Source organism: Rhamphochromis sp. 'chilingali' (assembly GCF_963969265.1).
Source record: "Rhamphochromis sp. 'chilingali' genome assembly, chromosome: 12".
In the NCBI taxonomy this organism is placed as follows: domain Eukaryota; kingdom Metazoa; phylum Chordata; class Actinopteri; order Cichliformes; family Cichlidae; genus Rhamphochromis; species Rhamphochromis sp. 'chilingali'.
Genome location: NC_137939.1, coordinates 4,088,690 through 4,114,620, shown reverse-complemented (window position 1 = coordinate 4,114,620; position 25,931 = coordinate 4,088,690). Strand labels below are relative to the sequence as shown.

The window sequence follows — 25,931 nt, the reverse complement described above, 5'->3', positions numbered from 1 at the left end:
ATTTGACAGACTGCTTCATTTATTTACCCTAAAACCAGTAGGTCCTTCAATAATAATAATATTAAATATGCCAGTACAAACCTAATATTTGTACAGTAAGTAGGTCTGTGCAATTTTATAGTTTTAGAGGTATCTTAACAGTTAATGTTGATTTTATTTTAGCAGTCTAAATTTGACAGTATTTCACTCACGCTTGCCAACATTTATTTATTTTTCCCCAAGGCCTACCCTGTTTTGTTTTGCCAGTGTAGTTTTGCCATGTAGTAGTAACCTGCCATGCACTATAATTTGCTGAATTTGGTTTAATATGTATTGAAAACATTTATATGTGGGGGGGGAAAAAAAGAAAAGAAAATTGTTGTATATGTGAACATCACACCCACTGCGGCTTTGGACTCTTGAGGAGACGAGCACAGAGCTGAAAACCTCTGCAGAGAAGGCACCCTGGTGGTTGTGAGTCCTCACTGATGAGGCAGCTTTTAAGTTGTGTAGCCCATCTGCACCTGTGATGACTTCTGTTTAAAATGGAAAAATTGAGCAATGTACACTTTGATGTCATGGGGAAGGAAAATCCGTAGAGCCCATGCGAAGCTGTTCACATACCTGCAAGTGCATTTGGGCACTTAATGTGACCGATTATCAATAAATTGTTCATTTGAAGGGAAACATGTTTCTTCGATGGAAGTGAATTGAAGAAACGAGCTGCCCGTACCTTATTGTGTTTCGAAAAAGGAGTTGTCACTTGAAATTTTGTTTCTGCACACGAGAGGGGAGACGATTTGCAGTTTTAGCACCAGTGAAGAGAGACCCCCATTTCGAGTGAGGATTGCTGCTTACTTGCAGGCCAGTTCTGACCTCCTCAGTTGCCTAAATTACTTCCTCCCTCACGATTCCTGCTTATGTCCTCAACTGTTCCTGTTGGCATGCGAATGACTGATCAGGATCGAGGAGCCAGAGTCCAGTTTGCAGTGGCGGCACGTGCCAGTATCCTGTTGTCTCCTGTGGTCGTTACTCTAAAGGTTTCATGTGCAGTGTTCCTGGGTCTGAATACGAGGCGAGGGAAGCTCATCACCTCCGTCGCACACTCCACTCGGGAGATTGTGGGCGACGCCGCTCTGAAATTTCCATAGCATCTACAGTTCATGCTGTCACTCTCACTGCAGAGGCCAAGCTGAACCACTGGGCTGATTGTCTTTATTACACTTTGCCCAGTTATATGAGTTGATTTGACTAAATGTTTGTATCAGGGAAGAGGATTGGGCCAAACCTCAGCTAGGAATATTGTTTGTGTTCTCCTCTGATTGAACTCTCTCCGAGGAGACAAGTGAGGAAGCTCGTTTGCTTTTCTGAAGTCGTCACCCGAGGTCTGCTGCTGCTGCATGGAGCTGAAACACAAGCAGGCCTAATCCTTTACCCTTTTTTTGCATCGCTGGAAGGAATCTACGATGCACCTCACCACTTCCCCAAATTCATCTAGGAGACTTGTTTATTTTGACAATTCCCTTTTATAAGTTTAAGACCGCTGTAGACAAAAAAAGAGGAAAGAAAGCTTCCATTTCCCCCAACAACCTGTTATAGTCATGTTAGTGTGAAAGCAAATGCTGTGTTCTGTGCTGAGGATGAGCCCTTGCTTCACTAGAGAAACATTGCCATCTTGAGGACCACGGAGCACCTGCTTTCCTCTCTCACCATCTACCTGACACCATACAGAGCTGCTATCACTAAAACTGCTGTACAGAGACAGCACGATGGTGAGTAAGGTGACCGAGCGCTGCCTGCCAGGTCTGTATCGTTGGCTTTGGCAGCAGTGGTGAGTATTGAGTGTCAACACCTCACGTTTTCCAATAACAAATGGACAGCAGCACGGTGATTTTCATTACTGGGGTTATTTTTCTTTAATGACAATTGGCATGAATCCCAAAGGGCATGTAGGACAGAATGAGAATACAGTGCTGCGCTGACCGTCGCCAGTTTTAAGATTAAGCTAAATAAAAAGATAAACTGTCCCAAATGATCAACAATTGCAAATTAAAATTTAATAAATTATGTGGAAACATTTGCTTGTTAGGCTACTGCAACTGCCACACCTCTAGATCACGTACAAAATCCTGGGTATTGTTTCTGCAGCTTTCAGGTCAATATCATTCTTTCAGAGATCAATCATGTCACTGATTGTCAGGCACTAAAGGCAACACTAATATTGTGCTCTGTGAAGTTACTGGTATAAATTCAGTTATAAGGATCTCATTCTTTTATTGTGTGGCAAAAGATGGTTTTAAGCATTGGTGATAAATGAATGCATTATTGAACAAATCCTTTAGTATGAAATTTGAGGTGCTTTGAGTATGTATCAGTATGCTCATACGAGATTTAGAGACCTTTTTTTTTTTCACTCGACTGCATTTGTAACCTGTAGTTGCAGATTCCTGTGCAGATCTTAATTACTCTGACTAAATTACAAGTGAAACAACACTTTATTGATGTATAGGAATATAAAATAACTAAATGTAAGCCCCACCTTTACCAGTGAGATGCAGACACTAGTGAATGAGTAATTATAATCTGTATTTTATAATACTTGTTGTTAAATACTTCTTCCAAAATTGTTTCAAATCACTGTAGTTCCTTTTAAGAGTACTTTCTGTCATAGATAATATTAATGATTATGCATGCAGAAACCTTTAATTTATTATAGTCTCCAGTTAATAAAAACAAGCAAAATTAATTGATTGATTGCAGAGATCTAGTCCCAGATCCTCTAAATCCAACATAGAGCAGCTGAAGCTAGTAAAAATAAAAAGTCCAATCTGTGGTCAGAACTTCAGTGCGTGTTTTTTTGAGGCTGTGTAAATAGAAACGGAAACAGTGAGCTCAGATACTGTCAAATAGGACACTGTTTAATGGAAAGCAGAGTGCAGTAGTGTTATTAGGTATCACTGTACACTAATGTATCTTACAGGTCAGCAGCAAGATCATAGCTGGTAATGTTTTCTTCTGTTGTTGTTGTTTTTTAAATGTTCCCAATTATAGAAAAATCTACACAAATAGAAAGATTATTTAAATCACAGCTGTATAAAGTTTTTAACTTTTTGAGAGAAGGAATTCTGCAGATTCACACATTTCCAAGATTATTTGCTGAAACCGATGCAGCTTATTAGACCACCACCCAGTGTAAGGTTCATGCCACAACTAAATTAACAGTTTTGGTAATTAACATAATATTTTTTTAAATGTTTCTGTAATGGTTAATCCAGCAGTATGCACAAAATATTTTAATAGTTAAAATGTACCTGTTATTTTTATCCATGAATTCAAAAAATTAAGCACATGTTATTTTTTAACTTTTGATTAAGAAAAATTAGTTTTAGTGGTTGAATGTTATACTTGATTAATTTCTGACTTCTCAAATTTGGACATAAAAACATGAATTCAGTTTGTTAACAAAAACAAACAAGACATAATTTTTAAAAAACGTTTTTTAGACAGATTTCTAAAATATTTGTTTTCTCATTTTTTATCACGTGCAGTCAAAACTCTGTTAAGCACTGCATATCATCCAACTATACTGACTCTGGTTATAGTGTCACTACTTACATGATTTTGTGCAATCAATGTTTGCAAACACCTTTTTTGTACATAAGTATTTTTGCAAATAATCTGAAGCGAAGTATAACACTGTGAAATAAATCTCTAAGACCGAGGTACGATATGATATCCTTGTTAATACATTATTGTTAAAAGATGATCTGATTTGCTGTTATGGCCACAAAAACCACATATTCATACTTGCTTGTAGTATCCATGCTGACTGCAGTGTAGTTCGTTGTAGTGTTAAGCACCAATTTGTATATTAGCATTTTATGCTGGTGAGATTTCCTATTTCTTGATAAGTGTTTCTAATATAACTTTTTTCTTTTCTTTTTTTCACCTGACACACTTTAAAGTGTTAAAGTTTGCAATCATTTTGCACCTTTTATGAGTGAAACCATGTTTGTATTTTTTTTTTTTCCTCTCAGGGTTCAGCTGGACAGCTCTTTGTTCCCAGGATACTTGACACACCACCAGGTGTCATCTGCAGTAAGTACCCCGTATGTTGTGAGTAGCTGTAGCATGAAATCTGTGACAGCTGTAGATGAATATCTGGTATTTAGGAAAATGAGTGTAATTCTTATTTAGCACGTCCTGATAATGTGTCAATAAAACAAGTTTATTTGTTAAAACTTGTGTTTCTTGGCCTGGTGTTAGTTTGTCATCTGAATCACACAATAACAGACTGAGGTACACATCAGTTTATTACAGCTGACCTGCACACTGTTACAGCGCTTAAAAATGAACTCTACTGGCTTAGAACCAGAAATCTATGATTGGTTAACCATATCTCCTAAAGTCAATCAGTTAAAAAAAAAATCCAGGAGTGAGAGTCAGGAATTTAAAATAAGTACCTTACCGAATAATGTGTTTGCTGCAACAAAAGCATCCAATCAAATGTCATCAAACGGCACATGGATATTGTTTAAGCGTACAGCTTCTTAACATATCCAGATAACTAGCAAGTAAAATGATCCCTAACCCAAATCTACCTTTAAAGCATCAAATACTTTTCATAAAAGATGCATTATAGTACAAAATAGTCAGTGGAACTAAATCACAAAAGCATACTGATGGTGAATGCAACTCGTGAGCCAAAAGAGCCTTTGTGCATGACTGCTGTTATAGAAACAATACAAAGAACCTCGCTCAGTATTGTGAAAAAGAGTTGAGGGGGAATAATTTGGTACTAATTGAGACAGCATTCTTTGAGCAAAAGCCTCATTCAGCCACACGAGGGCAGCAAAACAAAGCGCACGATTCAATTAAGACATTAAAAATAACTGAATAGTGGGTGGTCATAGTGGTTTAAAATACGTACATTTTTAACCAGCAATAAGCTTCAAGTTGAAGGTTTTTTCTAATGTGATCTTTGGCTGATATCAGAGGAAGTTAGTAAAAGATACATTACCTTGTAAGGCAAACAGTGGTGAAAAACAAGGAATCCACTGAAAACAAAGAACAAAACAAAACCCTCTCTACAATAAAAAAAAAAAAAAAAAAAGATTTAAGACTCCCATGTACAAATACAATATCATTAGAAGTTGCATTGCCATTCACTGGCTGCCTGCAGGCACTTTAAAGACTGGGCAACAGTTTTAAACAGTCCACTTGTGGCACTGTGCATTTACATGGTCAACATTACACTATCAACACAGTTGGTCAGAGACATACAAGGACGTACAAGGATGACAAAATAACAAACAAAACAAGAACAAAATGCTGCTGTTCAGGGGAGCTCGTCGGCTCCATCACTCCTCAGTCTAACTGCGACATAGAAAACACTGAAACCTTAACTGAACAACAGGCTTTCGGGAGCTGGTGATAGTTGCAGAGAAGGAAACGTGTTTATGTGCGCATTTACCAAAGGAAAATCTCTCTCTCTGTGCATTTGCATAGAACAGCTCATGAGCGTGTGCTGACAAGTTAAAGATAACTGACATCTGAATGTTTGTCATCATCAGTGACCTAGAAAAGGAGAAAGTTGTTTCCTTATATAATTATAAACTACCTAAGGTTCTAATTTAATACATTTTTAAAAAAATCTGAAGAAAATACTTCAGAAGATTGCAGCTGTAATCACTGTGTAAAAGATTAAAATATCCTATGTGATCAAAAAAGATGAAGTAAGTCTGAACTGTATTTGAAGCACCGAAAGGAGGTTAGGCGAACTCAAAGTGTTGCAACTGAATTCTCAGTTTACTGACCAGTAAAACAAGTTACTTCACAGGAGAAAGCAACTGAATAATAATTTGCAGTGTTACATAAGAAAGTTATAAGCAAATAGTGAGTGATTAAAGCGGTAAAAAATAAAATAAATTGAGGCACTAAAGATAGCTGAAGAGTACGGTGTGAAAGTATTAGGTGAGTAATGTCAGCAGCTGAATGTCGGTTAAAATAGTTCAATAGACATTTGAGTAGAATCAGTTAAAGTGTCAGCCTGCAGTGCTGAAAGCAGCCTAAATGTCAGTTAAAAATAAGGGACAAACATTTCAGCAGATGCATTTACTGCTAAAAGGAGCCGATGTGTAAAAGCTTTAAAAGGGCTACTTTGCATGACAAGAGTGAAAGAGCTGGGGTAAGTGAACGCCCCACAAGCAGCTTGCGTTTCATGCAAACGTCCTGCAGCCCTGCTCAAGCTGTCTGAAGACCCTCCCACGGCACAATGCACACCCATGAAAACTCCTGGGCTCTAAAAAGCATAAAACTTCTCATGTGACTCCAGGAAAGCCATGAAAGGTATGAAAAACTGAGCTAATGCCACCATTAGCATCTGTGCACAACTGAAAATAAGTATGAATGTGGTAAAAAAAAAAATAATCCAGAGGTGACAGGCACAGCAGAACAATTTCTGTGGGGGGAAAAAACCTGAAAGCATGATGCTCAAACATCTGAGAAAAAGGTCAACAAGACTGAATTTTGTGTCATCATAAAAAGATGCTGAAATACTCAACGGACAAAAAAAGTGTTTGGAAAAATGAAGAATGCCACTGCGAGTCTCAAAGTGAGTACACCAGTAAACCACACGCCTACAATAATCAACTTAGCAAAGAGATACATTTTCTCGGTTAAACTGCAGAAGCAATGCAGGCTTTTTGGCTTTGTATTACAGATTATGTATTGTTTCACAGGCGCAGGCTGAAATAATACGGCAGCTCGGTATCTCGGCTATCTTGAGAGAATGTCATGCAGCATAATCACAAGCTGGCCCAAAGTGCATATCAGTGAGTAATGTTTACCAGATACAGGTAAAAGCTTCCCAAAGACATCAGGTGAAAAGTACTTTATCATGGATGCGTGCTTCCATGGATCATAACAAAAAAAAAAGAAAAGAAAGGAAACTCAACAGAAGACAGGATTTCGAGTTCAACTGCAGAGCTTCTTTCCGAGCAGTGTAATAAGCAACAAAACATTTCTGCACAGTCAGTGCAGTTTTATGTTTCTCTCCCAATAAGTTATGCTTGCATATGTGCGTATAATAAATTGTGGCAGGTGTTGTACGCAAGGATTTTCTCCAGTTTTGAATCGGTGTGCCTCTCATCAGAACACCGGGGGATAAAGTATTTTGAAGAGCACTAACATTTTGGCTTTGATGGTTCAGAAAAGTCATTTTTTTTCCTCATCGACATCCCGACTACTGTAAGTTCTTAAACATCGTGTTGCTGTGCAGCCCGCGTTATGCTCCCGCTGAAATGAACGGACAAGGTCCCGACTTCAAGCTGGAGTCCAAGGTGAACAGTGGGCAGGTCTGTCATCGTGAGCGCGTTGGTTCCAGATTGAACCCTGGAGTTAATTCCTACACAGCGCCGTTCTGCAGGCGCTCAGGGGTGAAACAGCCATTGGTCTTACAGCTGCTTTCTGCTCTTTTGGCCTGGGACAGTTTCCTCTTGGCCTTCCAGCGCTGAGCCAGCGGCTCCATAAACAGAGAGAGGGAGGAGAGTAGATAGCAGAGCCCCGCCAGGTAGAAGGAACAGTCGTAGGTCTGAGTGTAATCATATAAGAACCCTAGAAAGCACAAAGATCACAAGGATGCGTTAAGAGCCTGTGTGTTCATCTGTGAATACAGTTATTATGTTTTCTTCTTCTGGCCACCCCCACTCCCTTTTTAAAAACAGGGTCATGACTTCACGATAAACTACAAAGCAACTCAACTGTTACTTTCTTCATTCCTGTATTTCTATTTATTTCCTTTACACAAGCCGTGTTGATACAAGCATGCGAATGCAGATGAGACGGAGCAGAAAGGCAGGTGTAAACACATTACACAGCCATCTGAAGTTTGAGCGTTTATCCTGACTGTAATATTTGAAAACATTTTTTTAATGCCCTACAGCCCGAGGCAGGGGCCATGGCTTGCCAAACGTTTAAACAGAAGGGATAGTAAACAGAGCCACACGTTATTTCCATACGGCCATAAAGGGGGCCATTACTCACGTTTAAAACTCCCGAAATCCATAAGCTCCTCTGTGGGGATTGCTCAACACAGTGTGAGTGGGTTCAAAGCCTCTCACTTTAATGTGGGCCAAATGTTACCAGATACATTTATTTTTCCTAGAAGTAGCTCACACATATGAAGACGAAAAAAATCTAGGGCACTATATCTGTATTATGATTCAGCATTTTGTATATTTAAGGAGACAGCCTGCCAGTTGAGCACACAGGCAGATGTTACTTCTGCAACAATCTTACGCTGCAAAATCAGTGTAACAATAATACCGTTTACAAAGCAGCTCTCTCAAACCTACCATGGATACATCGCTGTTATTCTAAGGGTTTGACATGAAGAATGCAATCTGACCCTGTAACCTTTGTATACATTTCCTTAAACTGAAATTCCAGTTAGTCTCGATGTCTCCAGGCGAGCTCTGACTGTAGGTTGTTTTTCTCCTGTGTTTCAGTTTTCACACTCCACAGTGACTGCATACACCCAGACAGGCTGACACACATTTGGGAAGCACCACAAGGAATTCAGGGCCCCAGGAAAATATGTACACACACACACACACACACACATATACATATATATACACTATATATATATATATATACATACATATATATACACTATATATATATATATATATATACACTATATATATATATATATATATATACACTATATATATATATATACATACATATATATACACTATATATATATATATATATATATATATATATATATATATATATATATATATATATATATATATATATATATATATATATATATATATATATATATATATATATATATATATATATATATATATATATATATATATATATATATATATATACATACATACACACACACACATATGCTTGAATGTTTTCCAAGATGTGAATCACTCACCTGCCAAAGGAGGCCCTGTGAGGCAGCCCAGGCCGACAAAGAACATTGAGAAGCCCATGGAGTTATTGAGCTTCTCCGACCCCACGAGATCTACCTGCGGGGCAAAACAACATACCAAGCACTTGTCACTGCCATCTATTTGCATTTTAAACAGCCCATTCTGCAGCACTACAAACCATGAACATTACTACAGGTTTTCCAACAAACATTTGAGAGCACAACAATTTTAAATAAAGCGAGAAACTGGAAAAATTTAGCCCGATAACGATACAAAAGCCAGTTCAAAATAATGGAATATGTGTTAAATGTGTTTAAAAAATGCTTCACTTTTATTTCTGCAGTCCCTAATTTCCATGTACAGCAAACATGACCTTCAGTGTTGTGCAAAAGTCTTGAGCCCCCATCTTTTCTTTATATGAAAAAACATAAAACATAAATGCAAATACAGTACATAAGGTTATGTATACGCTTGCATAAGCTTTCTTGTAATTTCTTTAGTATTCTTCAGGAATAGTTCTCCAGGCTTCCTAAAGGATATTCAAAGCTCCTCTTTGGATTTTGGATGCCTTTGGTTCTGTTATTTGACAAGATGATCCCACACTACTTTAATAATGTTGAGATCTGGGAGTCCAAACTCTGACTTTATCGTTTTCTATCAAGATAAAGTTTTGCTGACAGAGCCTCCACCATGTTTCACTGTTGTACCTCTCTCCTGACCTCAAACTGGTGATGTTCTGCACCAGAAATTTCAAATTTGGATTGATCACTCTATAAGACCTCATGACATTGATTTTCAGTACAGTTCTTGCGTATTTAGTCATATTTCAGCCTTTCCTCCCTCTTTCACTTCCTTAAGAATGGCTTCTTGATAGGCACCATGCCATAGAGATCATTCCTGATGAGGCCTCAGTGAACAGAAGAGCTAGATGCATCTCTCTGGCTGTGTGTCAGGTCTTTCCCGTTTTTCTTTCTTATTTCTTAAGGACATGACTATCAGTTACTGTTTATCTGCTGTAGATAATTTTGTTTTCTTTTTTGTTACTAAAAGAAATAAAAAAAAGATCAAAATGGACTGAAAATTAGTTAAAAACAGCCAATGTCCACGAAAAACTTTGAAAGACCTTCAGAAAGAATGGAAAACTTGCTCAAGACACAGAAATAAATGCTGTTTGAAGACTTTTGCACTCTACTGTAGATGTATAAAGATAAACCCGCATTGTGCCTTTATATCTGTAATAACCCAGCATGATTCTGCTCCTCAAACATTATTGATCTTAAAAAAAAAAAAAAGCTTTAGCTGCATTTAGTTGTTGTATAGTCCCCGCCGCTGCGCTGATAAACCACTCAGTTTAATAGTGACAGCATTCTTCACATAAGCACTTTATGTTGGAGAGACTCTTAGTTCATAAATCAATAAATTACAGATTACTGCTATGATCTTCCTTTCTTAGAAAACCTTTGCCTGGAAAATAAGTAATTTCCATCAGCAGGCTGGTTTTATCTGTTTGTCACTGTCTGTTGGTTCTTCCAGTCAGATTTTCTAAAAAAAAAAGACGAATCGGACGTCATCCCTTCAGCCCATAGATATATCCTGACCTTTGAGACCATACCATTGGCAAGTGAGGTCAAACGTGTGTCCTCATGCTTTTGTTTTGAGGGGTGATATATCTACAAGACACTGGATACCCACTGACTTAATGTGTTGATCCACCCATAATAGCAGTTAGGAAACATCTCATACCACCTGCTTCAAAGTTTTTCTTTCCATGTGGGATATAATCTAATTACTAAGCCAGTTCACCTTTACATGGCCCTTAAACTGCCAGACAAATCTGATATTGCTGACTTTGCAAGGTGAATGAACTACAGACTAACAGTATAGTGAGGGTGATAGCGGCAAGTTTGGTAAAAAGTCAAACAACATTAAGAGAGCACCCTGCGTTTCATTCCAAAGATACCACTGAATATGTAGCATTTAACCACCATTATTAGTTTTCATGCATTTTCTTTTAAAAAGAAAAACACTGAGAAATCTTTTCCTGCATGGTGTAACAAAGCAACAATTTTAATCCTATTGCATGGATGAAACATTGTCTAAACCTCGTGACTTGTTCATCGAGGTTGACTAACATTTTAGTTTTCTGGTTCTGTCATTTCCAAGTGTTTTTGGAGTATTTTGGAGAATTTTGCTCTGTTCATACTCAAGACTTAAAAACATACACTTGTTAGCATTGCTGTTATCACCGTGGTCATATCAGCATGCTGACATTAGTGTTTAAATGGTATACCTGCACAGCCTTGCAGACTGACCTGTTGTTCACTGACTAAAGGACACTAGAATTGATTATTTGCACATGCACCAACTGAACCTTTTCATCTTAAACATATATTAAATGACACGTCTATTCCAGGGATGGTATTTTGAATTATGTATTTATATATTTCATTTTATTATATACACTGTATATATTTACAAAAAAAACTTATAAAGTGTTGAAACCATGGGGAACAGATAATTGAGGTTGTTTGTTTCCAAAGAGATGCATGCATCCCACTTACCAAAACAGGCAGCAGCAGAGCCATGTAGCCACCACAGAAGATGGCGAAAAAGACTGCGTAGACCATCAGCAGCATGTAAGAAGTTGCCAGTGGGGAAAGCAGGTTGACCAAGCCACACAGGATCAGGTAGGCTTTGTGGAAATGGTACTTGTGGAAAAGATTCCTGTCTGTCACCCAGCCCGAGGCCAACTGGGCGATGGTCTCTGTGATACCTGTAACAGGCAAAGGTGGACAGACAACTGGATGAGAAAGATATATATTTATATGACTTTAAATTTTGATATAAATGTGTGTAGGGCCATTTTTGATCTGTGCATTTATACTGATGAATTCATTACAGCAGAGAGTGTTACGATGAATAAAACGATTCACATTTTAGAATGTTGTGGTTGTAAAATAAAGGTAACACAGAAGTTCACCGCGCCTTGAGGCGACTGTTGTTGTGATTTGGCGCTATATAAATAAAATTGAATTGAATTGAAGTTTCTCTGGTTCACAAAGATCCAGCTGAAGATAGTTTTAAAAGCAACTCAGTCTCAAGGCACCCTTATTAAAATTCCAGCCAATTTACACATTTAACTAGTATGCAAATCTTGCATACATACGGGTGTGGCCACTTCTCAGGTAACTAATGTTTTTTTTTCCAATGTTCTAATAAAACCTTTAAGGTTTTTTTGTAAGTGCATTACTTCCTGTCTTGCTAATTAAATAAGCTTTCAATTCATTTTATATCAAGGTGAAGCACTAATCTAGCTAGTTTTGCAGGACTGTGAGCTGATGGAACTTCCTAGCTCTACATTCTTCTCTAAAATGATTATGTTCAGTTTAAAACAAAGATGCCAAAAAATCCCACAAAAAAACCAAAAAGATCATGACCAAAAACCAGGATTGTAACAGTCCACAAACCAAATGATCACCAGTTTTATATACAGGCTAGTGCACAAAGACATGAAAAATATTCCACTAGCTGTTACTTACATGCATAACAGCTGCATAAAAATGATGCAACATTTCATTGCAATTTCAGTATTAACGCTATAAGAAGCAGCTTCATGTTGGACTGCATTCCTCAAGTGTGTTTGTTTCGACATCTATGAAACATTTTAGTGTTAAATCATCTACAAGCTCAGCTTTCGAAAGGAAGGGGCCCAGGCAGAACTAGATGATCCTCGAGTCTGTTACACTGACACTTTGAGCCATTTAATGATCGGTCATTATCAACACTTTTTCAGATAAATAAATGACGTTTTGAACAGCCCTGTATCTCCTGATCTTTCTTCTATTCCCACAATAAGGTTGTTGTGTTTTTAGTAAAATACCTTGACAACAACTAGATGGATTAACATGAAATTGAGATCTCACATTTCAAATTTAAATCCATCAACTACTACTTTAGAACTTGGTTCGAGGCTAACTCTGGTGTTGAGAATTAGGATTACAGGTTGATGCAGTTATTATGTGCTTAACGAAAACAACGCCAGGAGGAACTGTGAGTACATTTCTCAATGTGAAGGGTGTCTGTGCAGATAAATGATGTGTAAGGAAAGGGTAAAGAAAGCCTGTGAGGAGAAGGAAACTGAACTAAATAAAATAGGTCACTATTATCCAACCTAACTTCCCTGTTGCTCCTGTTCTCTTGACACAAGAATACTGTGTAACTGGCACAGTGGGTGGCAACACACCGACCTGTTAACATCTGCATTACACCAGCAACAATAAGCAAACTACCTATTAAGCATTTCTTCTCATCTGACTGATTGTTTGCTCTACTTGGGTATGATGACTGGGCAGATATGGACTGCGCTCTGCTGAGGTCAACTGGAATGCGATAGGTGATGTGGAAACTGCAGTGGTGTATTGAGCGTCACAGGAATAGCTACAAGCAGGCAGTGCTGAGCAATTAATCAATGAAACAAACTGGTGCGGTACGGATTCAGAATTATCCATCCTTTGCACAGCCTCTGCAGCACAACTCCGCAGGCTGTAGGCAACTCTCAACTTCAATGCATGATATAAAAATCCTGCTGAATATGAGCTTACGTAGTCTAAATTCCCACTTTATGTTTTACAGTGTCGCTCTTCATAGCAAATTTGAATAAATCTTACATTAATCTACATTAACATGCAGATGTCAAGTAACAACAGTAAATTAGTAAAAGAATAGACTATAAAATGCTTCATCATCGAACATCTGTGCTTTCTTTATATGACAGCATTCTCCATGGAGGTTAGAAAATTGACATGAGGCAGCTGTTCACTGTTTATGTGTCCTCCTCTTGTGATCCAAGACATATCCTGCAGTGTCTCCTGCTTGCATACTGACAAGTTGTGAGTTTGTTTGTGTGTTTTAGCCTCAGCAGGTCGATTCAGCTTTGCAGCTGTCCTTGTTCAAACTCAGCACATTGCTATTTAAATTAGGCTTCACCAAGTAGCACCTTATGCCAAGTTCATGTGGTACACTGGTTTTGACCAGTTCTGTTAGTAGTACTACCAGGTACAGACATTTGTGAATGCCTCTGAGAATTAACAGATCATGAGGGGGGGAGGGGCATGTTGGTTTTCCCAGTTTCTATGAAACTGCTTCCTTCTCGTCTCGTCTCTTCTTCTGCACACACTTCTGCCTCAGAGCTCCTCTGCAAAGTATCAGCTACTTCAGGACTGGGCTCCAAAATTAAAAAACAAACAAACAAAACAACAACAACAAAAAACTGGGAGCCCCACTTGTCAACACGCCAACAACTTTACTCCATTAGCTGTTGCTTAGCGACTCCGGTTTGTTCCAGTGCTGGTGACTGAGGGTTGACGAAAAGACTGACCCGGACGATAGTGGCCTCTCTAACCGAGCCAAGTTAATGGGCCTCAATGACAAGCACTGGGTCAGAGAAAGAGGGACAGCGGGACATTGGGATGGTGGCTTTGTGGTGTGAGCAGCACCCCATCTCTTTAACTTTGTCTCGCTTTCTCCACCATTACAGCACATGAGCAGAGAAAGTGACAGAAAAAACGTGGCTGACAAAAAAGAACCTGTCTTGCTGCTTTCTGGAAGCTCTTCTGAGTAAACCCACAGACTATTATACTCTGGCTTTACAGCTTTAAGAAACAACAGACAGTTAATCTTCATATATTCTGTAATTGCATGAGTCTGACTCCAGTTCAAATGCTGCTGTTCCATACAAATACTGCCTCGGTCTGTGCCACATCATATCGTCCACAATGATCGCCATATAAATTGCGACAAGACTTAAAAGTTATATGAGGAGAACAATACTATAGTAACGCCACGTTACTATAGTAACTGGCCATCGGGCATACCGGACATTTGTCCAGTGGGCTGATGGTGATTTTTCATTTTTATGGGCCGATGACTTTTTTTTTTTTATAACAGTATAAACAATGAAAGGTGATGGATTGGCCAGAAGCTGGCAGATGTGTAAAAATAACTCAGTTGTTTGGTGGTGGCTATGGCGGAGCTGCCACAAGAGGCCAGGTGGATGAGGGAGAGGGGAGGCAGGAGGAGCAGAGATCCGAAGCGGCCGCTGGTCCGAGTGTCAGGTGAACTGAACTTCAGGTAAGAAGTTATGACCTGCAGTCTATCTGGGTCAGATATAAACCAAGTTTAGGTGGAGTTTATTTCTGTTGTGCTGAGTTTTTACCGTCAGTTACAATAACTTGTACTGTGTACTAGCTAGCATGACGGAGTTTCTACAGCTGGGTGGGTGCTATGATGTTACTGATAGTGAACTTTATTTTATTCACAAGGTTAGTTAGTAGAGTTGCCAACCGTCCCCTAAAAAACTGAATTGTCCCGCATTCAGAGAAAATATTACACGTTTCGTATTGAGGTGAAAAGGAACACAGTTTGTCCCGGACTTCAGCTAGGATGGAAAAAGACACAAAGCTGGAGTTTTTCTCTGTCTTTACGCTGCAACTGTCTCTTCTTCTCTCATTCAATCGTGAAACTGATCAATGATCAGCTGATCGGCTTTTCTCTCGTGTTTGTTTATCGCCCACTTTGGGCCAGAAAGAGGAAACCAGCGGATGTTGAGCTAAACAACAGCAGCACGTTTAAGCTTGATCAGCTGTTGTTAGAATTGATTTAATATTACTTTCTAGTATCAGCTGATGTTTGCTGGAGCCACAGCTGTAAAAGCTGCTGGTCATGATGTCAGTTTGGTTATCTGGGGAGAGGGAAACATGAAGATGAAACCAGGAGATGTCCTTACTGAATCATCAGAGCTGAACAGGTGATGGAGAAACAGGTTTACCTTTTAGGTGACATGACTGAGTTGAAGGGAAGTTATGAACTGCTAGCCCATACATAAGCTGCCTTTATAGGTTAAAAGTATCAGAATCGGTGTCGATATTGGCAATACTGACCCTGTATTTACTTGATACTGGATCAATACCAAAATTTGCAGTATCACTCAGCACTAGTGAGTGTCACTGGACCACTTGCTAGCTGCACTCCATATGACACGAAGAGCAAACAGTAGATGGAAATTACAGATGTGGTTACCTGGTGGAAGAGCAGGGCTTTAAGCAGATGGTGAAAAAGTTTGAGCCAAGATAAAAAACTTTTAGATAGAAAATGTTCTGTGATAATATTATGCAGCTCCTTATGAGTCACAAAGCTACATCACTTTAGTTATTGTTAAACTATGTGCTCAGCAATTATTATTTATACTTTTACTTAAAATATCCAGGAAAAACACAACACTGATATTTCATTAAAGCTGAGTGACTGTTATTGGGCTACATGCTGCTGTTGCATTATTGTTATAGTATAGTCACACTTCGAATTAGGTTATCAGTGACAGCAGCTCACTGATTAAGGATGGAAAATTTACATTTAATGTGATTGCCTGCAAGCTGCAAGCATCACATTTTCTAGATGTCCTGTGATTTAATTCTGAGATCCTTTCTCCCACCCACTAATGCTGACACAGATTGGCTACAGGCAATTTTAAAACCAAAAAGATGGGCTTTTTTTCTGAACGCACAAAATGCATGATTTTGACACTAATAAAAAAATTGTACACAAAAAGTTTTGCTTTAATTCAAACAAACAAATGCACTTTTGTTGTGCTATCACATAAGAGCTGTGATATAATAGAAGTTTGATTTATTGATACCCCCTTTTCCTCTCAAACCCCTTATCACTACTACACCAATCAATAATAGATGTACCTATGTGTCATTATTTATAGCTAAAGTATGCCTTTCATTAATATTAATACAGTCTCTATCGGGTAACAGTTATTGATTATCAGTGGACAGATTATAAAACAAAGTGGTTAAAAACAACCACACATGGAGCTTTTCAGTTATTCATAAATCTACAGAATTACATGCATGGTGTGCATAATGTTAATGCTGTTCTCTGTTCATATGGAGTGGCCTCATCAGTGGCACACTGCTGAACCCACCCACCCTGGCCAGTAGACCAAAGTTCAGCTTTTATGTAAGAACATCCATTACATAAGACTGCAGAGTCTGAGCAGCTCACAAATAATTAATGGCTAGAGGTTGACTGAACACTTTTTTGCATCCCTCCTCAGACTCAGTCTGAAAAAACTAAACTAAACTGGAACTTCATCTTTATACTTCAAGGTCACTACTAAAGGTTATTTTTTATAAGACATAGCTGTTTAATTCTAAATTTGTCACATCTGTGAAACTACTTCAACTCTTACTGTCATAAACTTAAGGATGTCTGAGCACTCTAGTGATGCAGAATCAAGCCAAAAATTCACTTCTACTTTAATCTACATACAGAGATTCTGCATATGAACATGCACAACCTGTAAGCAAATAGCAACATTTTTGGAAACCAAAGCTTTCTTAGTTCTTTTTGTAGTCAGAGTACTACAGAGCAGCTGAGCTGGCACTGGTCACATGTACGTTAAAATCCATGTGGATAACAACAGAAGGGAAACCTTTCCCGAAAAGCCACCTCAAAACTATCAGCAATTTTATTTGTTTTGTTTTAAATGCTTTTGAAACATGGCCAGCGTAGCTTAGATATTGTAACTACACTCTGGAACGCCCTGAAATACTGCCAGTTGTTTCCAGAAGACAACCAGACAATAAGTTTCCACATTGATCCAGCTTAAACGAGTTAGAAGTCATGCAACAGTGCAACAGTGTTGCAAATTAACTGACGCTTGCAAATGTTTCTCTCATTGGCACAAGAGTTAAGTGGATTAGAAACAGTCATTTTTGGTAAAAAGTTACACATGAATATTTATCATTAAGTTGGAAACAAGCTTGATATTGATGACTCTTCTTTAAAAAGGGGGGCCACTGGCTGTAGATTACAGATGTGATCTTGTAATCTGCAAGTATCTTTAATTCAACAGTGATGTTAAAAAGGCTTGGACCCCAGAAACCCTATAATATTTTTAGCTTTTGATAAACTTTATAGATGACTTTAGATGGCTTGTATTTATTTAAATTGTGTTTTCATAATAATTTAATTTAATTTTATATTAATTTTATATTATATACTATTGCTAAAATATTTTTAAAAATGTATTTTCAAATAAATGTTTTTGAAACTTATCAAATCTTTGTAATTGTTCATCACTACATCACAGAAACATGTAAGGAAGCAAAAACAAAGGAAGCAGAAAAGTGTATAAAAACAAAATTTGTCCCACTGCCCAAACTTCTCACCATGACTGCAGACCACATGAAGGCCATAAGCTGTATTGCTCTAGCTAATTATTTACAGCACAGATGAAAAAAAAACAAGAGAGTTCTATTTTCCAACATATCACACTGCTCATTAAACGCTTGGAGTAACACAGAGAATCTATTAGCCAACATAAACCTTACCTGCGACAGAGATGATAAAGGAAGCATCCATGGCATCAATGTCCAGGGTTCTGGCTCGGGCAGACAGGTGGAAATAGGGAATAAAGTAGGCAAGCTGACTGAAGACCAAAGACCAAGTGTATATGCAAAAGAAAGGGTCCTTCAGCAAAGAGAAATCCAGTACTTTGGCTTTTGTGACAGTCACCTCACTTGGCGAGCTTGCATGTGAGGAAAATCCAACAATCGTGGACCCATTCATACTGCCATTGAGCTCCGCTGAGCAATCTGGAGTTGTGGGTTTACACTGACCCAGGTCATGATGGGGCTCATGGCCATTTACTCCATTCAGGACCAGTCTGGTCAGTTCAGGGTTCACTGACTGGTCCTGGAGTCCCTGAGTACATTGCCCCCCCACGTTCACGGTGTCCCTATGAGAGGGAGGAGGGGATTGAAGACAGTCTGATTTGGAGACGCCATTGGAAACGTGAGTGGACCCATTCAAACAGTTCTTGGAGTACTCCTTCTCTGAGGAGCTCTTGAGAGAAACAGCAGGACTCTTTTGGATGGCAGAGGAGGTAGGGTTTGAAACAGGTGGCTTTACATTGATGGGTCGCAGCAGCATGCCAGAGGCCACCAGATTCAGCATGAGACCACTGAGAATCAACATGGCTCCTAAACATGACAGTGAGAGTTTAGGATCTAAAACATCACTTTTAGATCACTCCATGGCCTGTATTTCTACACTTAGGCACAAAATTTCTCCTTCTTACCTTGCCAAGCATACCGGTCCAGAAGCAGCTGAGTGAAGGGAGCGAGAGCAAAGGTCAAACCCATACCAGAGCGTCCAATAGCATATGCTGTTGCTAACCTTTTTCTGAAGTACAGTGCTGTGACCACTGAGAAGGCCTGATACAGTAGTGCAAACCCCATTCCTGAGAGGAGCAAACAATGTAATTATCTGACATTGCGTCAGTCACGGGGACACACAGGTTGGTTTTACGAATTAATAACACGACACAGAAGTCGTCTTGTTACTAGAGTTCGTGTGGAAACAGCAACATTAAGGTACTTTACTGTTTAGCAATTAGTTAAACTCACCAACTATCACGCCCATGCTGATGTAGAGGAATACCACGCTGTTGGCGAATATACTCAACAGGAAGCCTCCGCTAACCAGCACTGCACCGGTGATCGAGGTCACTCTGGCTCCCACCTTGGCACATGCCACAGAGGCGAGGGGCGCTACAGAAGTGAGAGGAGACGAAACACAACGACAAAAAGCTAAATGCAGACATACAGACCACAAAAGGCTATTAAATACATTTTGTGAAGGAGAGACAGTAAGTCACAAGAAAATAAAACTGTGGAAAATGACGATAAAGATGTGATGCAATAGAAGGAAAAGATTTTTTTTTTAGTTTGAACCTCCAGACAGACGCAGACTTGACATGATGGAACCGATCCAGCTGATACTTTCTGCTGAGCCACCAAACTCATCTTGGAACGCCACAAAGAAGATCCCAAAGCTCTTTAGGGTGCCCATAACGAGGACATTTACCTGCACAGACACGAATGAGAATATACAGATAATGACAGATATATTTTCTCTGAGAGAAACTTTCCAGTTAATTATATATAAATAAATGGTTCAGTGGGGACAAAAAGGGGATTATAGAGAACAGAGGTACGCATACCAGGAAGCAATGTAGCACGACCATCCAGCCCCAGCCCCCATCTGGAGGGTCCTCATACTGGATCTCTTTCTCTTTGTCCTTCTTCGAGGTCATGGCATCCTTCCTGAACAGGTTCATTATGGCCCTGGTTTCACTTGGAGAAGAAAGATAAAATAAATCACCTCAAAGCTGCAGAAAAAGGATATCATATCAGAAGTTATATTCAGCATAAGACCAAGAAGCCTTTCAGAGTTTTTTCAAGTAAAGACAAACAGACATGAAAAAATAAAACAATAGAACAACAATGTTCGAAATAAAACTGTGACTTTCTGCTTTTTGATTTAACTTTACAGAAACCCACAAGCCAAAACGTTAAATCATTTCGAATCAATAAAAGTAAAGTCTGATATTATATATGATACTGACATAAAACATCCATCCATTTCCTTCTGCTTATCCAATTCAGCATCATGGGAGGGATGGAGCCCATCCCAGGTACCATAGGGCGAGAGGCGTGGTACACCCAGGACAGGTCTCCAGTCTGTCACAGGGCTACCATAGAGAGACAGACAACCATTCACACTTATGGGCAATTTCACATTTAGAATTACCATTTAACATAACCCCACTAACTGCATGTCTTTGGACTGTGGGAGGAAACGGGAGTACACAGAGAGAACCCACACAGACAGATATATTCAAGAGTAATACTCTATTACTTTTTCATTTCATTGAGCTGTGAAGTGGGGTGACCTCAGTACTACTAGACCTGGTAACATCTCTTTTGCACCCTATTCAGCTATTGGACTGGATATAATGCTAACACTGCTGAGATATTGTCTCTACCAATGTGTAATGTGTAAGTGTTGATTATTGACTGCAGCATCTTCTAAGTCCCTGTTAGAACTAACACTGTGTCCTGTGTGTACCTGGTAGATGATTTCTTGTCTTTGTTATGTAATAAAAAATGGTTCGTTGGGTTGGGCAGCTAAAAGAGAAGTAGTTGTCTTAAACCAGCAGCAAAGTAAACCTACAGCTACAAAGCAACATTTCAACAATTTTAAACTACACATTCTAAAGCAGGGGTCTCAAACTTGGCCTGGGGGCCACTTGTGGACCACATCACCCCTACTTGCGGCCCGTATATTGACATGAAGAAAGATAATGCAATTTGGCTTTTTTGTTGGGGAGGATTTGTTTGTTGTTGCATGCACTGTTAAAATAAGTTCTTTAAAAAGCAAAAAATGATTTAATATAAAGGTAATATGAGCAGAGAGTACAAACATGTGGAGGGATTGGCTATGTTAGCTCAGTGAGAGAGTTATTTGTTAAAAAAAACATTTGTCAAACTATCGTTTTTGGCTTGTAGCTTAAACAGAACTGACTTTTCTTCCCTGTTTGAATTCAAAGGGATGCACATGATAACCTGGTAATTAAGTAGAAATGTAAAACAGAAATGCAGCATTAAAATAAAATGAACTTATACTAGTAGTGATGTCCTCACTGGCCGATACCAGAAGAGGTGAAAGAGGATAATAATGGATTAGTGAGTGGTTTAATAATGAAATGATTTTTAACGTATTGTGCTACGTGTAGCACAATACGTGTAGCACAATAGACACATAGACACACACACGTATTGTGTGTGTGTCTATGTGGTCTATGTGTAACTAAACAAGTTAAGACTTAAGCTGTAAGACTTTGGCTTATTTCAAATGAACCCATGCCTCTGTTGTTAACAGATTCAGAAATGACTTGCTCTTTTGTGAGCCAGCTTCACTGCAGTTTGACTCCCAACGGGCAACATGTGACCTTGAATTACTTCGGGCCCTTGTTGGAACATGTTTTCAAATACGCTGACTTGTATTAGCAAACATATATATATATATATAATCACCCTTATTTGAAAATACAAGACAAAAAAATTCATCCATGGAGGCAAAAAAAGGCAAAAGTGATTTTAGGTGAAAAGGTAACAGCTAGATAGAGTTAAGTTTAAATAAACCAAATGAAAACTTTCTCACAATAAGGAATAATGACAAACTGAGTCAGCAGCTGAATGCAGGCTGTGCCAGGGTCAGCGATAAAACACAAGGGCAAACAGCAGCACAGATTAATGCATCTCAACAACAATGCAGACAGCAGTAAACAAACTCAGCTGTAAGTTTAGAAACTCGTTTAAAGTTAAGCATCTGTGTTGAGATCCAAGACACAGAAGGATGTGCATTTTAGCTTTCGTAGTGATGGTTTATCCTTAACATCCTCTTTTACCTGTAACTGTTGTTTTACTGGTGTGGAGAAACTGTGATAGCTTCCTCTCCAAACTGCGCTCTAGACACTCCTTGACTGATAAACTTCATATCTTTACAGTTGCCATCTCCACCCATAGATCCACCCATAGCTTTGACAGCCACACATGTTATTTAGCAACCAAACAATAAAAGCGCTTAGGTACCCCCAAAATGTTTCTTCTGTTTTTCTTCTGCCATGGAAGAATATGGCAGCAGCTGGAGCTGACTGGGGTCAGTCCCTTGATTGTTTTTACAAAGTTTCATGTCTGGGCCTTGGGCACTCTAGCACCACTAATGGGCTGAAGTTGGATTTGCGCCTAACTTCTGAACGATATGCCCAATTTTCAAACAAGAGTTGCGGTGATCTCTTGGATCAGCCTGGATTCAAAGCAATCCATGATTCTCAAGCAAATTGGATTTTTTGAAAAGTTTTACATGTTTGTTCAAAAGCTCCTTTATTTTTTGCAGTCCTTACCATAATCGGCAAAGCTATCCTTTACACGAAGACCTTTTAGACCTCACCAAATGTATCATATGGCGTGTTCATTTTTAAAAGCTTTGAATCATCACAGCCAATGGAAACGTGCAGCGAGGTGCCAAACAACTACCTCATAAGTTGGCAAAGACATGCATTTAGGATCTTACTGAAGGGTTAAATCACAATTTACCTCATCTTGGGGCGACAGTGGCTCAGGGGGTTGGGAAGCGGATCTGTAACCGGAAGGTCGCCAGTTCGATCCCCGGGCTCTCTGTCCTGGTTGTTGTGTTCTTGGGCAAGACACTTTACCCTCCCGCCTACTGGTGTTGGCCAGTAGGTGCAATATGGCAGCCTCACTTCTGTCAGTCTGCCCCAGGGCTACAACTGTAGCTGCCTTCACCAGTGTGTGAGAGTGAATGAATAGTGGCATTGTAAAGTGCTTTGGGTGCCTTGAAAAGCGCTATCTTCAGAAAGTTATAATAACTGTGTGTTACAATAAATCAATATTCATTCGTTAACATAACTGTTATTATATCTCAGCAACTGTTGCAAGTTTTACACTATAAAGCCCCCTGTCCATTGTGATTGCAGCAGAATACATGATGGTAAATTATCCCAATAAAATACTAACGCGTCCCTACTCAGTGTTTGACAGTCAGTTACATAAGATTGCCTCGTATTTGTGACCAGAGATATATACGCTGTCGATGAAGGTTTAATAAATAAGTAAGCCATTCGGTTCTGCTGTATCTGCAGAATAAAGGATTGTGACTTTAAATATTAATCGTAAGTTCTGCAGAAAGAGATAATATGTGTATAAGAAGACGGTACTTCAAGAAACGAGCAAAGCTGTAAAACCACGGGGCAAACTCCAAGTTTACCAAAGTATTAGCTGTAACTGCCTGTCCTGTGCCAGGGGTACCGGACAGTCTAACACAGGGCAGAACTGTCTTTCACGTAGCTCTGAAAAAGAGGACGTGAAAGCAGGATTCCAGTGTGCAATGTAAAGACAATATTTGAACAGAGCTATCCTAAAGTCTAAACAATGCAACTCTAAAGTGATTCCATACTGACCACAGATGGGTTTTGGCTCAGGCTAACAAGGCAGCTGCACCGGCTGGACGGAAGCCAAAGTCATTGCTCCTCAACACTGCCACTGTTGCCTGATGCATCCCATACATTCTTAATGAGCATTTCTCACACTGCAGTAAAGAGCTGATGTTGAGTGGTGACTACAGACAGATAGGGCACCGCACATGCAGCTGACTCTCCAATAACCTTACTTTTTTTTTTAAAGCTGTTCAGATGATTCGTTTGCTAGTGAGTAACCAAGTTACTGATGTTTCTATGATAACTACAATATGATGAATTCTAATATGAATTATATTGTATTGACACAGATGTTCCATCAAGTTTTGTCATGTAGCGGGTAACCCTAAATTACACTGGCTTAAGAAAACGGATGGATGGATGTAGCAGCTGAGTCAAAGGGGACCTAACACTCGTATTTCAAGTTTCCAAACTTTTTATTGTGGGAGTCAAGTATCCACCAATCCTCTTTGAGATCCTCTTCTTTAATCAGGCTCCATTTTCAGCATCCTGTGACTGATATATCCGCTACCTCTGCTCGACACATGTCCAAACCATTTCAGCCTTGCTTCTCTAACTTTGTCTCCAAACTGAGCTGTCCCTCTGACATACTCATGTTTACCCTGTCCATTCTAGTCACTTCTGTAAAAAGTCTTGATATTCGTCTCCAGCCACTCTACCCTGCCTGTGCTCCCTTCTGAACTGTCTATTGTTTTGAATGGTTGAACCCAGGTATTTAAAGGTATCTACCCTCACTACCCCCACTCCTTGCAGTTTTCCTGTTACACCCTTCTCTCTCAGTCACACACAGCTGTTTTGCTTCTACTGACCTTCATTCCTCTTCTCTCCATTGCATACCTCCACCTCTCAACACTCTCTTCCACCTGTTCCCTACTCTCACTACAAAACACGATGTTGTGTCTGAACATCTTAGCCCATGTAGACTTCTGTCTGACCTCATCTGTAAACCTGTCATTTAACACTGCATTGCTGGATAAAACCTACAGAGCACACAAGTTTATATGGTAAAGAAGCATATGAGATTAATAATGTTATGAACAACTAATGAACAAAATCCATGTTTGACTTTTTTTTTTTTTAAAGTTAACAGTAGGTGAAGCTGTGTTTGGTGTTCACAGCTGTTCCCCGCTTGGTTTACTAAAAACCAACAGCTTCAAAGGACCACCCAAAACCAGTTGAACCATATGAGCATCACAACAACTTTAAACCTTTGCTGCATTTAAACAAATGGCACAACAGCAGTCTATAACTATCGGTTACTACTGACATAAAGGCAGTTATTCGAAACTGTTTGCTGTCAGAGAGCAGTCCTAACCACCTGTTTACCCTAAGTCTTTTGTAGCCAGCATTGCTAACTCAGTCTGACTTAGAAATGTATAAAAAGCCAGGCCCAAACTAGAGAGAGAGAGCACACAGAGCGGATTAAATGGGAATGAATTGGGCCAGTGTAGTGCAAGAAAAGTATTTCCCCCTATGTGCGGTTAACAAGTTGTCCTTAGAGAGTGCTTGAGCGCATGTTTGTGAATGTGCCGAGTTTCAGGGTTTGAGCGACAGGGGACTGGAGTCCAGCACTTTGTAGTGTGGTGTTCACACTGTGTTACCGCAGATCTTTCATGCAAACCTTCTCTTTGCAAGACTTCATATGTGCATCTGGTCTAATACTGCATTTCATTGAGGTTACTGTGTGTGTAATGTTCTCCAAAACCTGTTCCGCACCTACATTTCCTTCATACTGCTATCAATGAAACTACTGCCCACCAAAACACAATGAGAACAAATATTTTGCAGCTCCACCCACTGAGTGCAAGACTTTACATGACATCCACACTGAGCAAACTTGTGCACTTTCCCATGAAACACTTGCAATTATATTGCAATTATATTTTTTAAGTATGGCAAATCCAGTATTTATGACATCCATCTAACAATTCAGCACATTCATATATACCGAATTACAGTCTCCCGCTTCCTGACTGGCAAATCACCATAAATATTTGCATGTAACCTCCACATTGCATAACATGACCTTGTTTGTGAAACCTTTCACAGAGTAACAGCTG

At 39.2% G+C, this 25,931-nt stretch overlaps 1 protein-coding gene across 3 annotated transcripts in view; it reads right to left on the bottom strand.

Annotated features, from left to right (window-relative positions):
- Nucleotides 1–26: 26 nt before the first annotated feature.
- slc16a4 (solute carrier family 16 member 4) overlaps nucleotides 27–25,931 on the bottom strand; it is a 35,295-nt gene continuing 9,390 nt past the window's right edge. For all 3 annotated transcript variants that reach the window (XM_080898801.1, XM_080898799.1, XM_080898800.1), the window contains 8 exons: nucleotides 20,014–20,146; nucleotides 19,745–19,877; nucleotides 19,418–19,561; nucleotides 19,090–19,251; nucleotides 18,341–18,991; nucleotides 11,504–11,715; nucleotides 8,945–9,038; nucleotides 27–7,593 (listed from right to left, as the gene is read on the bottom strand). In XM_080898801.1, coding sequence (XP_080754927.1) covers nucleotides 7,385–7,593; nucleotides 8,945–9,038; nucleotides 11,504–11,715; nucleotides 18,341–18,991; nucleotides 19,090–19,251; nucleotides 19,418–19,561; nucleotides 19,745–19,877; nucleotides 20,014–20,130 — 1,722 coding nt within the window. In that variant the 5' untranslated portion in view covers nucleotides 20,131–20,146 and the 3' untranslated portion in view covers nucleotides 27–7,384. The remainder of the gene's footprint in view (nucleotides 7,594–8,944; nucleotides 9,039–11,503; nucleotides 11,716–18,340; nucleotides 18,992–19,089; nucleotides 19,252–19,417; nucleotides 19,562–19,744; nucleotides 19,878–20,013; nucleotides 20,147–25,931) is intronic.